At 47.6% G+C, this 14,000-nt stretch overlaps 2 protein-coding genes across 4 annotated transcripts in view; one reads left to right on the forward strand and one right to left on the reverse strand.

Moving 5' to 3' along the window:
* Positions 1-10,481, forward strand: part of SEMA4B (semaphorin 4B) — a 38,283-nt gene extending 27,802 nt beyond the window's left edge. For all 3 annotated transcript variants that reach the window (XM_051981099.1, XM_051981100.1, XM_051981101.1), the window contains 13 exons: positions 167-330; positions 747-809; positions 1,495-1,593; positions 3,533-3,644; positions 4,293-4,409; positions 4,701-4,852; positions 5,295-5,476; positions 5,721-5,868; positions 6,390-6,600; positions 6,722-6,837; positions 7,191-7,357; positions 7,948-8,033; positions 8,340-10,481. In XM_051981099.1, the coding sequence (XP_051837059.1) occupies positions 167-330; positions 747-809; positions 1,495-1,593; positions 3,533-3,644; positions 4,293-4,409; positions 4,701-4,852; positions 5,295-5,476; positions 5,721-5,868; positions 6,390-6,600; positions 6,722-6,837; positions 7,191-7,357; positions 7,948-8,033; positions 8,340-9,076 (2,354 nt within the window). In that variant the 3' untranslated portion in view covers positions 9,077-10,481. The remainder of the gene's footprint in view (positions 1-166; positions 331-746; positions 810-1,494; positions 1,594-3,532; positions 3,645-4,292; positions 4,410-4,700; positions 4,853-5,294; positions 5,477-5,720; positions 5,869-6,389; positions 6,601-6,721; positions 6,838-7,190; positions 7,358-7,947; positions 8,034-8,339) is intronic.
* Positions 10,482-10,955: 474 nt separating this feature from the next.
* CIB1 (calcium and integrin binding 1) lies at positions 10,956-13,937 on the reverse strand. Its single transcript, XM_051981115.1, has 7 exons — positions 13,784-13,937; positions 13,461-13,495; positions 12,214-12,322; positions 11,841-11,991; positions 11,627-11,745; positions 11,454-11,542; positions 10,956-11,190 (listed from the first exon to the last, which is right to left on the reverse strand). Exons 1-7 carry the CDS (start codon positions 13,832-13,834, stop codon positions 11,169-11,171), a joined length of 576 nt encoding a protein of 191 aa, XP_051837075.1. The 5' UTR covers positions 13,835-13,937; the 3' UTR covers positions 10,956-11,168.
* Between the last annotated feature and the right edge of the window lie 63 nt (positions 13,938-14,000).

Genomic DNA, 14,000 nt, shown 5'->3' on the forward strand with positions numbered 1-14,000 from the left:
GAAGTGTGACTCCAAATTATTATTCTCCCTTTCATAACCTCTCTTCCTCCCTCCTTCTTACCCCCCCCCGCCCCCCCGCCCCCTGTCTCATGGGGATTCTCTGGTAGGTAGGCTCTGGATGAATAGCATTTAGCCACCCCCGTGATGGCAGCATCTCTCTCCCCAGGCTCACAGGAGCGGACAGTGTGGAGGTTTGAAGCAGAGGGCATCACCAACTACACAGCACTGTTGCTGAGCAAAGATGGAAAAACACTATTTGTGGGGGCCCGCGAGGCCCTCTTTGCTCTCAGTAGCAATAGCAGTTTCCTGCCCGGGGGGCACTACCAGAAGGTGAGAGTCAGTGATCAGGGATCTGGGGGAGGGTGGGTAAGGTGAAAGAAAAAATAGGAGGGCAGGCAGATTGGACCTTAGGGCTTCTGGGGCAGAATTTGTAACATACCAAAGGAGAAATGTTAATTAATTTTCTACAGAGTGGTTCCTTTTTTGTTATTCTGCTAAGTCCTTTCAAAAAGATACACACACACACACACACACACACACACACACACACACACACACACGGCTTGTAATTTAATATGGCATTCATAATATTCTTTGCAATAATTTATTGCTTAACGAGCCATTAAAGCATATTTAGCTTGGACCATCATTACAAACCTCCAAGGACTAGAGAACTAATGGGAATTTTAATACTATCCTCCCTCTTTCTTATTATTAACCTTGTTCTTTTGTGGGGAATCTTCTAGCTGCTATGGCCTGCCGACCCAGAGAAGAAACACCAGTGTGTCTTTAAGGGAAAGGATTCACAGGTGAATAAAGGGAGAAAAGAGGAGGGGGGGGAGGATGGAGGGAGGAAGGAAATAGCAGATTGTGGGAGGATCTGTCCCCCACAGAGTCCCCCTGGGAAAGCAATCCTTACTAATCCCTTTTTTGATTGAATATCAAGGGATTTTATCCAGTTGCAAGTGAATAACCATTGACCTCTACCTTAGCCAGCTACAATGAGAAAAAGAATGGGTCATTCAGAAGGGAATCTTCCCTTCTGGTGGGGAGTAGACCTTATTTCTGGTGCTCTTAATTATTGAGCTGCTGAGAGATGTGGCGCCATATGCTGCAATCTCAGCACTTGGCTCATGACATTTCTGAGCCCCTTTGTTTTTGGCCAAACCCCCGTAGTTTGTTAGGACTGGGGTATTCGTCCGAAGGTTATATCCCCCTTCAGAAACTCCAGAAGATGCTCCCTGGTCTTGAGAACTTTGGTTAGACTGTTGCTCTGGAGCACTCCATCTTCCCCTATCTCAGTCACTTCAGTGACATCTGGGAGTTCAGTCTAAGCCTGAGGTCACCCAGGTCCATGCAGTCAATCCTCTTCCTTAAGAAACCGAGAGCTGGCCTATATTTCTTATGATGAGACTCAGTAGTATTTGTATATGATGATGAAAGAAGGAATGAAGGGAGGGGGTACAGGATGATAATGCTTGCTTCTTCTCCTAGAGGGACTGTCACAACTACATCAAGCTTCTCCAGCCACTCAACAGCAGCCACTTGTACACCTGTGGTACAGCTGCCTTCAGCCCAGTCTGTGCCTATATAGTAAGTGGCAGCCTCAGCGACCCACTCCCCACTTCCTCGACATCTCCCCCCCCAACCCTCCCAGTGCAATCTCAGTTCTCAGACAGGCCAGGGTAACCAGGAAAGGCATCAAATGCTCCTAGCTTTTGTCATTGCATGTAGGGAAGTTGTTTCTCAAATAGGCCTGAAAATCCTGGGGAGAGGAACATAGGATCACAAATCTGGGGCTGGAAGAGAGTCAAATCCTTCTACTCCAACTCCCTCGTTTTATAGATCTGGAGAGCTTAAGTCACTTGCTCAAGGTCATGTAGGCTAGTAAGTGTGTGAGGAGAGAGTTTAACCCAGGTCTTCTAAGGCAGCTGGATGAAACAGTGGCTAGAACACTGGACCTGGAAGAGACGCCAGTTATCCCACCCCTGACTACCGAGTTGGAAAGGCTTAGACTATATAGTTCACCGTGAACTTTGTGTCAGTTGTATTGGTTTAGCTCAGCCTAGGAAGAATCATCAAATGGCTAAGATGTTAGAGGGATTTTTAGTCAGGACCTTCCACTAATAATGGCATGGAACAGTGAGCTTGCCAGCATTGATGGAAGGAGGACCTCTCTCTTTGAGATCAGATCCTTAACATTTCTGCCTTCTCCAAGAGCTCATTCATATGCACACAAATCTGTTCCACACACACAATCTCTCTAACTTACCCAATTTCCTCTATCATATAACCATAGCTCTTTCACACAATGCTTTAATGTACGCAGAATGCTTTTGTATGTGTGATCTCATTTGATCCTCACCACAGTCCTGTGCAGTGAATGTCAGATGTCCCTTTACAGACAAGGAAACTGAGACTGAAGGTAACTTGTCCAATGATACAAAGTGTCTGAAGCAAGATTTGAACTCAGGCCTTTCTTACTCTCATGTCCAACACTTTATCCACAATCCTACCTAGCTGTTGCTATAGTTGAATATTTCTCTATGTAACACATACCATAGGTCTCTTCCTTGTCTCATACTGACATGCATCTATAGCTCTCTTTTTTATATTTGTATATATCCCTTTCACACTTAAAATCTTATTTTATTATGAATATAACATCAATAAATACCATCTTTTCAATATACAAATAAGAGAATAAAGAACTTTATAGGAGCCCTCAGACTTATATTTTACATACATTTTAAAATAAGTATATGTGATATTTTCAAAATTATATCTTTTTGGGGAGTCTAAACCTGTGATATTTTGCAGGTTTAAGGAGCTCTCTGGTGAGCAGACTCCCTTTGCCCATGCAATTCAGCAACTGTTCCATAACTTAGTTTTTGTTGTCTAAGGCATTGTGAGATTCAATTAATAAATATTAATTACCCAATTAAATTGCATAATTTACTATGTGCCACTATATAGTAGTGCCAGGACAGCTAGAAGGAAAAGTGCATAAAGTCAGGAGGACTCATCTCCCTGAGATCCAGTCTGGCCTCAAACACTAGCTGTGTGACCCTGGGGAAGGCGCTTCATCCTGCTTGCCTCGGTTTCCTCATATGTACAATGAGCTAGAGCTGCAGTATTGAGGAAAAACCCACCCGGGGCCACAGAGTCATACGTGACTGAAAACAACCGGCCACCCACAAAACTATTTGCCAGCACCACTCTAAGCCACAGGGGTTCAAAGAGAGAGCAAGTTCTGCCCTCACAGAGCTTATAGTCAAGTGGAGGAGAGAACATCCAAAACAAGCTACCTAGGGAAGGCGCGAGAATCTGAGTCAGTGATTTGCCCAGGGTTCCAGTATGTGCCAATTGGGAGGTTTGAACCCTAGTGTTCCCAAGCCTGTTCTCTAGCAGCCATACTCAGCTGCCTCTTCTCATGGCCTTTCCACATTCCTTGTCCTGACTGACCCATGACCCCTTGGCTGCTGTGGCCCTGCTCCAGGGCTCTGAATGGTCCCATTTGTCTTTACCTTAGAACATTCAGAACTTCAGCCTGGAGCGAGATGGAACGGGGAATGTCCTGCTAGAGGATGGGAAAGGCCGCTGTCCATTTGACCCGGAGTACAAATCGACAGCCATCATGGTTGGTAAGCATCTGGTATCCTCCCAGGAGCAAGTATATAGACCTCCAGAGGTCTGGAATGGGGCATTGGATTCCCTAGCACAAGGGGGCTCTGGAAAAGCTTCCTGAGAAAACTGCCAGGATGACCTTTCACACGAGGCCGAGTCTGGACCTGGCTGGGGAGCTGCCATAGTCCCTCCCTCTCTTTTCCCCTTTTTTCCCCATTTTTGCCACTTTTATGTAATCTTTGTTTTGAGGATAGAATTATAGAACCATAGCACTTGCTTGAGAATGTTGTTAGAGATGATGGAAGTAACTCGATGTCATAAAGTGTGTCTGGACTGCTTTGTTACAAGGGTTCTATTGGTCAGGTGGAACAATTGGAGGACTTATTGGGAAGTGATATTTTTTGTTTTGTTTTGTTTTTAAAGGTACCAATAAAATGATTTTCCTAAGTTGTCACTATGTTCCCCTAGGGTTTGTTTTCTTTGATATCGATTCTGTTCCTAGGTCTAAATTTAATTTAGGACATATGGGTGCCCCTGGGGCCCCAAAACTAAGATGAAATGAACCTTCAAGTTCCTTTTCCAGTCCCTACTCAGCTTAGAGGAGCTGATTCTCTGCAATGGGGGCTGCTCTGGGGCTGTTCCCATGGGAATGTTTCTCTTGGCAGATGGCAAGCTCTATGCTGGAACAGTCAGCAACTTCCAGGGGAACGAGCCAACCATCTCCCAGAGCCAAGGGAATCGCCTCACCCTCAAGACTGAGAACTCCCTCAACTGGCTTCAAGGTGACAATTTCCCCCCTCCCCTCCAACCCCATCCTTCGGGGTTAGCCCTGCATGCCTGGACTTAGAGGAACATCTTGGTCCCAGGATGAATGGAGGGGACCCCAACTGGAGGCCGAGCCTGGTGCAATGGGCTCAGCACGGGAGGGTTGTGCCAGAGGAGTTGTGTCCCAGCTACTGTGAATTTGGCAAGGTCCTTCAGTGGAGAGCAGGTTCTTTCTCCTCATAGGATGGATGCCATGGGGCTCCTCTTCTGCTTCTTCCACCAACTCAGCCTTTTCTCACCCCACACAGACCCAGCCTTTGTGAGCTCCGCTTACATTCCTGAGAGCCTGGACAACCCACGGGGGGATGATGACAAAATCTACTTCTTCTTCAGTGAGACTGGCAAGGAGTTTGACTTCTTTGAGAACACTGTTGTGTCCCGAATTGCCCGTGTGTGCAAGGTGAAGACCAGGGTCTAACAAAAAATGAGATTTGCTGGGGGAAATATACTTTCTCCTTCCCCTCCTCAATTTTCTTCAGTCTGGGTCTCTCATTTGCCCTTCTTGGTCCTACCTGTCAGATTTATTATGTCCCTATCATATCACCCCCTTTCAGATCAGAAGCTCTGTGAGGGCACACAGTCTCTGCTGCCCTTCCTTTTGTACAGTGCCCTTCTTGTAGATGCTTCAGAGAAGTGGGCTGTGCTGGGGTTCTGTGAGACTTCACAGTCAGCACACCTAAGATCTGGCTTTCCCAACAGCTGTCACTTCTCAGAGCTGGGATCGGGCAGGAGTGACATGCATACCGACTGACCCCTTTAGGTGCTCCTCTCTTCAGAGACCCTCACTCAAGTCATTGCCTCCCCACGTGAATTCACAAAACCTGATTTTTCTCTCCTGTCAGGGGGACCTTGGTGGGGAGAGAGTACTACAGAGACGCTGGACATCTTTCTTGAAAGCCCAGTTGCTTTGCTCCCGATCATCTGATGGTTTCCCCTTCAATGTGCTCCAAGATGTCTTTGTGCTGAGCCCTAGCCCTAAGGACTGGCAAGATACCCTCTTCTATGGAGTCTTCACTTCACAGTGGTAGGTCCCCAGTGGGACTAAGATACTAATTCTTAACCCAAATGGCTGAAAAGCTAGGGAAGAAAAAGAGTGCGGATCTGTTGTTGTTCAATTAGGAAGAAACTAAAAGGGCCAGCTCTTTTTGTGGGATGAGAGGAGAGGCCCCACCTACACATACTTCCCTTGGATTTTTAGCAGACTTTTAAGGATCTTCAGCTGCCACTGGGGTCTGTCACAATTCAGACACTATCTATCTCTCCTGTAGGCATCAAGGAGCCGCAGGAGGCTCAGCCATATGTGTCTTCACCATGCAGGATGTAGAGAGTGCCTTCAATGGCCTCTATAAGGAAGTAAACCGAGAAACACAGCAGTGGTATACAGTGATGGAGTCACCAACACCCCGGCCAGGAGCGGTCTGTATTCCCCTCCAACATTTTACCTTATTCTCAAAGCAGATCCCTGTGTAGCCTCAAGCAAAAGTCACGCAGCTTTGGTCAGTTCATTCTGTCTCCAAAGTCAAAGATCCAAAATAACACCCCTTCTTCCCCACTCCCTCTCTGCAGGAAGCAGAGAAAGTTTTGAGACTGTATGCAGTCATATAGCCTTCAGTAGAGAAATGAGAACTCTGTGTGTTAGGTGTATGCATACATATGCACACATATATGTACATACATTTAGGCATATATGTGTGTGTAGGTATGTGTATTGACATATACCCTTCATTTATACATCTCTTCTAGGTCTATTATTATTTGTGTATATCTCCATTTATATACATATAATAAATCTAGAAGAGATTTTGAGTGTATAACCATTAAAGTAAATATTATCCTATCCCTGGCGGATGAGTTTCTCCATATAGAGATACTTTTGAGTGTTACTCTTTCTTAAATTTTCTCATTTAAATTTTTCTTCTTTGTTGTTTTTACTACAGTGCATCACTAACAGTGCCCGGGAAAAGAGAATCAATTCCTCTTTGCAACTCCCTGACCGTGTACTTAACTTTCTCAAAGATCATTTTTTGATGGACAGGCAGGTCCGAAGCAGCCCACTGCTGCTGCAGAACAGGGCCCGTTATCAGCGTCTCTCGGTGCATCGAGTCCCTGGTCTGCACCATACTTATGATGTCCTCTTCTTGGGCACAAGTGAGTTTTCTGGATTCTGAGGTTAAGGAAGGGCCCTTGCCAAGGGTTGGCTGAAGACTGTGACACTTAATGAGAATCCTTCCCCGGGAGGAGAAAGTTGAGTCTCTCTCTCATTTTGCAGGCGATGGCCGACTACACAAAACTGTGAGCTCAAGGCAGAGAGTACATATTATTGAGGAGATCCGGCTCTTCCCACCTGACCACCCTGTACAGAATTTACTGTTGGATCCCCAAAGAGTGAGCAAGAATATGATTAAGAGGAGGGAGGAGATACGAGGGAGGAGGAGGAATATTGGTCTAACTTTTGTTCCAAATTTCTGTGTCCCTGGGGCACCACATTGCCATTCTGTTTTTCTCTCCCTCATTCCTTGGATTGGAATGGAGAATCTCAAGTCTGGTATCAGATCCGGACTATATAGAGTCCAGGTGTGTTCAGAAAATGGACTTGGGGAATCATAAGTTGGCAGCTCTGCCATGAAGTAAACCTTTTATCCTACAAACCAGAGCTGGGTGGATGCTGTGGATGCAAAGAGTGCGTCCCTAGACAGGAGGCTCCTGTTGCTAGCGTCTCATCACTTTATCTCATTCAGGGGCTGCTATATGCTTCCTCCTACTCAGCTGTGGTTCAGGTGTCTGTGGCAAACTGCAGCCTGTACACAAGTTGTGGGGAATGCATCTTATCCCGAGACCCCTACTGTGCTTGGAGTGGTACCAGTTGCAGGGACGTCAGGCACTACCGGCCCGAACTGGCCTCACAGTAAGAAGCCTACTGATGATCTTCCAATGACTTCTCTCTCCTTTGCCCCCTGGGCCATTCTGCACCCCCCCTTCCCCCAAAAGTCCTTCTTCCTTCAGCCTGTGCTTAAGGGGGAAGTGGGTAGGGAAAGGGGGGGAGATGTTCTGGGGATGCCAGCCTGGAAAGCTGCCCTGTGTTCCTCCTGCCTCTTATTCCCCAACTTTGCTGTGTAGGAAGCAGCACCCTGTGAAACTGATCTAATGACTTTTAAAATAATGATGATGATAATGATTGCAATAAAATGCTCATTGAATCCCCCAACCAGCTTGGGACAGAGGTGCTCTCGTCACCTCCATCTTACAGATGAAATAACAGGCAGATAGGGGTTATTGCCCAGGATCACCGGGTTGGTGATTGTGGGAGTTGGACTTGAATGCAGGTCTTCCTGACTCCAAACTTGGTGCTCTGTCCATTGCTCCACCTGGCCACCCTTTTCTCTTCAAGCACTGGGACAGAGGGCAGGCACAGGGCGAACACTCCGGTTTGCTTGGACTGCCACAGTTGGAGGGCCCATCTCCCAACTTTGTCATTGACTTTTCTCTCTTCCTCAGGCCATGGGTACAGGACATTGAAGCTGCCAACACTGAACAACTCTGCAACAAGTCTGCATTCAGCCCCCAGCCTCCTACGTCGTCAGGTAAAGTCTTCTACTTCGGGAGGGGATAGGTGGAAGAAGCAGCTGAGGCCGTATCTGCTGCAGGGACAGCTGACTTTTCAGGGAACAATTTTTATTGTTGCTCCCGTCTCCCTTTCTCCTTAATCCCAGAATACTGGCGCTCTCCTTTCACATACAATAATGGCAGCGTTTAGCTATCCCCAAACAAAGGATAGGTCTCTAATGTGGCCCTCTGGTGGGTAGCCAGACTTGATTTTTTCCTAATAAAGGGAGTCCCCAGAGTATCTTGGGGAGCCTTTGGACACCTGCTGTGTTTCTCCTCGGCAGGTGAGACACCATGCAAGCAAGTACGCTTCCTGCCCAATACTGTTAACACTCTGACCTGCCGACTGCTCTCCAACCTTGCATCACGACGCTGGCTACACAACAAGGTCCCCATTAACAACTCTGCCTCTTACCGTGTGCTGCCCAGTGGGGACCTGCTTCTGGTGGGCAGCCAGGATGGGCTGGGCTCTTTCCAGTGCTGGTCCATGGAGGAGAACTTTCAGCAGCTGGTGGCCAGCTACTGTGTGGAGGCTACCGAGGAGGCTTCAGATGGAGAGGAGGGCTCTATCATCCCCCTCATCATCAACACCTCCCGCGTGAGCTCGCCTGCCAATGGCAAGGCCGCTTTGGTGCCTTACAAGACTTATTGGAACGAGTTTCTGCTGATGTGTGGTCTGTTCGGATTTGCCGTTGTACTTCTAGCTCTCTTCTTCCTTTATCGACACCGAGATAACATGAAGGTCTTCCTCAAGCAGGGAGAGTGTGCCAGTGTACATCCTAGGACCCGCCCAGTGATGCTGCCCTCTGAAAACCGCTCCCTCAATGGAAGTGGCCCCCCTAGTGCCCTGCCTGATCACAAAGGTTACCAGGCCCTTGCTGACAGCTCTCCAGGACTGCGAGCTTTCACGGAGTCAGAAAAGAGGCCGCTCAGTGTTCAGGACAGCTTTGTAGAGGTGTCTCCCCCGTGCCCCCGGCCCCGGGTGCGGCTGGGCTCTGAGATCCGTGACTCTGTGGTATGAGCGCAGGAGATGGGCAAATGCCAACTTTGGCCTAGGGACTAGGACTCCATGTAGAATGGCCAGGCCTTTCTGTTCCTCATCAAAGAGCACCCAGAAGTCAAAGAATGGAGCTAATTAGTGGGGCAGCTCCCTTCTACTTCCTAAGGGAGTCTCTGGGGATGTACACCAGCCAGAGAGAGAAGGATCATCAGCCTTATAGCCTGCCTTGTAGCCTCCTCCCCTCAACCAGGAATGAAAGAAAGGTGGTTTTGCTGGCCCTGGGTGATTACCTTGAAGCTCCACATATTGAATCTACAACCAGAAGGCCCCTAGAGGGGACCCAGTTGTTCAGGAATGTCTTTCACTCCTCAGTCTTTGCTGAAGACTGTTCTGACAGACTAGCTCTGAGCCCTTTTGAAAACATTTTTCTTTAAAAAAGAGAATGTGAAACAAGTGGGAGGGATGAAAAGTGATCAAGAACTTTCTTTGAGCCTTGTTCTGGAAAGGCTTCAGTTCATGGGCTCCCCCTTCCTTACAATTTCCTTGGGGCATTTTGGATATACCAGGAGAATAAGATTCCCTGAGCCTGAGTTTGAAATACATCTTCTTCTTCAACGTGCCTCCTTTCAGTTCTTCCTGTGTTCTGCTGCCAAAGTCAATCACTGCAGAGCCCCAGGGCTATCCCTGAGGCCCCCAAGGAGTCTGGTCCTTCCAGGCCAAGGACCCCTGAGTGTGAGAAAGCCAAACCAGAGCACACTTTCTCCTACCTCCACAGAACTGTCAAGCTACAGACAACAGGAGAATTGTATATCACTGCCAAACCTGCCAAGCCACAGGGACTAGTAGTGGCTTTTCTACATGCTCTCTTGGGACACTAGAGGGCTGGCGTAAGGCTGCTGTCATCACTATATTAAGGGAGGAGATAGAATCACACTCCATTTTTTGATGGAGTTCATGTTGAACATCAAAGACTAGACTGTCTTCCCTTCCTAACAATCTAAAAGAACCACTGTGTCCCCATCCTTCTTCGTCCTCTGACCCTTTTGGACTTCCTCCTATTTTCCATAAATGACTAACCTCCCCAAGCTTAATAATTATCTGGCCCTTTGTGCTGTTTCTACCCAAAGGAACAATGACACTGCCCAGTCCAGGGGCCAAGAATCTATGTGGGTTTTGTATCTTTTTTTTTTTTTTTTTTATAAAATGCACTTTACTTTTTTTTTTTTAATAAAAATCTGAAACTGAATTTTAACTTATTGCAGTATGCCTTTCCCTCTCACACTGAATGCTGTTATTAAAAACTGGTTCTGCCTTGGGCAGACAAAAGTCCAATTATCTTTGTCATCCTTATGTTGGGCCTGCCTCTATAGTGTGAATGAGTTTCTTCTATTTATTTATTTTTTTAAATAAATAATTTTACTATTTATTTTTGTTAAGTAAATATTCAGATGAGAAAGGGGTGTTAGGAACTCAAACAGTTGGTCTGCTCTATAACTAAACTACAAGAATGAGGCTAGATGGAGATGACCAGCAGTTTGAACTTTTTATTTTTAGGAGGCAGCTGGGGTTAAATGTCTTATCCAGAGTCAAAAAGCTAGTAAGTGTCTGAGGCCATATTTTAACCTGGGGCCTTCTGACTCCAAAGCTGGTGTGGTGCTCTATCTATAGCTGACTAGAGTGTTGTGCTGAGTACTGAACAATTCTCCCTTTTCTTAAGAAAGCACAGAGCAAGAAATTCATTTTGTATCATCCATATTCCTGTTTTATAGAAATATCTCTGCCTTAGCTCTACTGTAATTCAGAAATTCTCCACTAGTCTCTGCTTCTCACCTAGTTACTAATCTTAAAAAAGATTTCTCTGCCTCAAGCTTTGTCCAATGTATCCACACTAAAACACGCCTGAGCAAAACTTCCAAACATTTATTATTGATCAGTATAAACATGAACAGTGTTGTCACAATGGCAGTGAGGAGAGGAGAGTCCAGGAGGCTGGACTCCTCAGTACAGACCCCCGGGCTAGCTCAAGCATGGCGACCTCACTGCAGGTGAGGTCAGTGCATAGAAGAGAATTTCTCAAAGACAGTTTGGTACAGCTAGACACTGCAAGTCCTCATCACAGGACAATCTTAAAGGAGCTGGAAAAGACAAAGATGTATGAGTTATTGATCCACTGTCAAACAAGCATGGTGAACAGAGGATAGGCAATGATACCTAGATGGAGTAAGCTTGGAGAGAGGTCAGAAAATATGTTCCCTAAAATCTGTCTAGAATTGGCTCAATCCTTGAGGACGATAGGACTGACTTGGGTCACCCGTAAGCTGAAGACCTTTTCTCCATTCTCTTGCCCTCCTAGCAAGATGCTATCGGTACCTAAATTGCTAGGTGGCTCTAGTCATACCTGGTGAAGTCAGGTGAACGGGAAATGACATGCTGGAACTCTGAGAGGTTGATGGTACCATCCCTGTCAATGTCAGACTCTTCTAAGATCTGTCCAGGGAAAGAAGAGAGAAGTTCAGTTAAATAGCCCAATGCCTTGCCTTCCCCTTCCCTGTTCACATTGTCCATGCTCACATTCTCAATGAGCTGCTTCATCTCGGAGCTGGTAAGTTGAGTATCCTGCCCATCCCCAGTAAGGCAGTTTACTAGGCACTTCAGATCCTCTTTATTCAAGGTCCCATCATCATCAAAGTCTAGTAAGGAAAGACAACAAACAAAAAATTATCCCTGATGAAAAGACCACAATGCTCCCCATACTCCATATGGGGACTGTATATGTAATCCTTACCAAAGATGCGGAAGGCATAGTGGGACTTAATTTCAGGGGTAGCTGCATCGCTAAAGACACTGAAGAGGTCCAAGAAGTCTTCAAAGCTCAAGCTGTCTCTTTCTGGTGCTGTGGAGAATACACGGCAAATACGTTCCCTGAAGGGGTTGGCCTAGAGCAAGAGAGACTTGTAAGCAAAGGATATTGAGTTTCTGATAGAGAATCAACTCCTAAACTTTGATTACACATGTACTATCTCCAAAGTCCTGTACTGGGAACTACAGAGCACTGACCAGTTCTAAAAGAACTGGAATAAAGATTTCTCGTCCCCATAGATCCCAAAACAAGTGGCTAAAATTAATTACTGAATGAAGCATGGTGGGAAAGGTACTACCTTGAGCTCCGGAAGTGTTAAGATCTGCTCATTGGATACTCGGACTCTCAGAGAATCTTCCACATTCCGAGACTCAGGAGGAAGCAGTTCAATAAACCTTCTGTGGGCCCTGGGAAACAAAACCAGAATGCCTTCATTCACTCAGCAAATATTAATTCAATCCACCAACCAGTTATGTTCAGATTTATACTTTTTATTAAATTCACAGCTCAGTGGGGAACTTTCCTCTAGTGGCCTACTGTTTAGTCAGGAAAGAGAGGATCAAAAAGCACAAGACAACAATATAGGAGAGATGTCACAAAGCATTATATGGCTGGGGTCAAATGAGTGGTAGAGACAGGAAGTAACAAGCTCTCAAAGGATGAAAGAGATTACAGTAAACTGGGAAGTCATCAAAGAAGCCTGGGAAATAGGTGGAACCTGAGGGGGCCCTGGAGAGATGGATGGAGAGTGGTAGCAACCAGTCAGTCAACAAATATTTATTAAGTTCCTGCTGGGTGCCAGGCATTGGGCTAAATAATAACACTGAGCACACACACAAAGGAGTTCATGGCCGAAGAGCCTGTCCCCATGTCACTGCCTGCACCAAGACCCCTTCAGTCTCTGCCTGGTGCCCTCAGACTTAACCTGGATTCTACTCATGGAAGACTTTCCCAGATGCCCAGTCCCACGAGGGGCCTCCCAGCCCGTCTAGCACGTCTGCCCCTGCCAAGAAGGGTTCAGGAATCCCACTCCGGAGAGTGCTCTGAAAAGGGCAAGGCCTTGCTCTCTGCAGGAGCACGGACAAGTCACAGCAGGGGGCACAGCCCCTTTCCGCGGGGGCAACTGCCTTGGCCAGCCTGGGCAGCACGCGGGGCACCAGCGTCTGTCAGACGGTCCCAGACTCGGCCAGGGCCGAGCAAGGCGGACGGAAACGGAAGGAAGCTAAAGTCCGCAGCGGTGGGGAGGCGCCCAAACTCTGGCGTCCAGCCGAGAGTCCTGTGTGACCTCGGACTAGCCACCTCGCTCTCCAGGACAACACGGCCTCGGGCTCCAAGGTTTCTTTCCGTCCTAACACTCAGCGGGACCTCAGAGATGGTCTAGTCCAACCCCTTAATTTTCGGGGAGGAGACTGAGGCTCAGGGGTAGGGAAGGGACTTGCCTAAGGTCACACAGTCACTCAGTGGCAAAGCCAGGATAGAAAACCCAAATCTTCTGGCCAAGTCCAGCTGCCTCCTGAGTAGGGTGGAGGCTGGACGGGTACTTACAGGAGAATCTCCTGCTTCGTCAGGAACGTTAATTCCTGGAAGGAAAACAAAGGAAGATCATCAGACTGCGATCGGCACTGGCAGGACAAGCGCCCCCCTCCCCCTTATTCCCCAGCAACTCGGGGCGCCTTGCACTTGGAGTCTTTCCGGGCCTGCCCTCCCTAAAGAACGGAGGGGGGCAGGTTGTGCACGAGGCAGGCCAAAGATCGTCGCCCCCAAAACTCCGCCCACGGTTTCGGGGCCCAACGCAGCCCAGACAGTCCAGGGCCAGCACCACCCCAGCCAAGTCTAAGCCACACAGAGGTGTTTTGTTCCCACCGAACCTGGTATTCTGTCAGCAGCTCCTTGGAGAGTTGACTGGCCGAGCTGCCCATGGCCTTGCTACCCCCGCCGGGTCTGAGGGAGCCACTCTACCAACTCCGAGGCCGGACAGCAACAACTTTCCCACTCACTTCCGCCTTTCGTGTCACCAACCGGGCCGCCCGCCCAGTCCCCGCGGCAACCGAGGGGCGACTCCGACCCCACCTTCCGTATTTGCCT

This window comes from Antechinus flavipes, chromosome 2 (assembly GCF_016432865.1).
Source record: "Antechinus flavipes isolate AdamAnt ecotype Samford, QLD, Australia chromosome 2, AdamAnt_v2, whole genome shotgun sequence".
NCBI classification, from domain to species: Eukaryota; Metazoa; Chordata; class Mammalia; order Dasyuromorphia; family Dasyuridae; genus Antechinus; species Antechinus flavipes.

Coding starts and splice junctions, on each gene's coding strand:
- CIB1 (XM_051981115.1), bottom strand. CDS start 13,834: ATGGGCAGCTCGGCCAGTCAACTCTCCAAGGAGCTGCTGACAGAATAC. Junction 11,992..12,213: donor TAACACTTCCGGAGCTCAAG/GTAGTACCTTTC, acceptor CTCTTGCTCTAG/GCCAACCCCTTCAGGGAACG. Junction 11,543..11,626: donor TGAAGCAGCTCATTGAGAAT/GTGAGCATGGAC, acceptor TTCCCTGGACAG/ATCTTAGAAGAGTCTGACAT.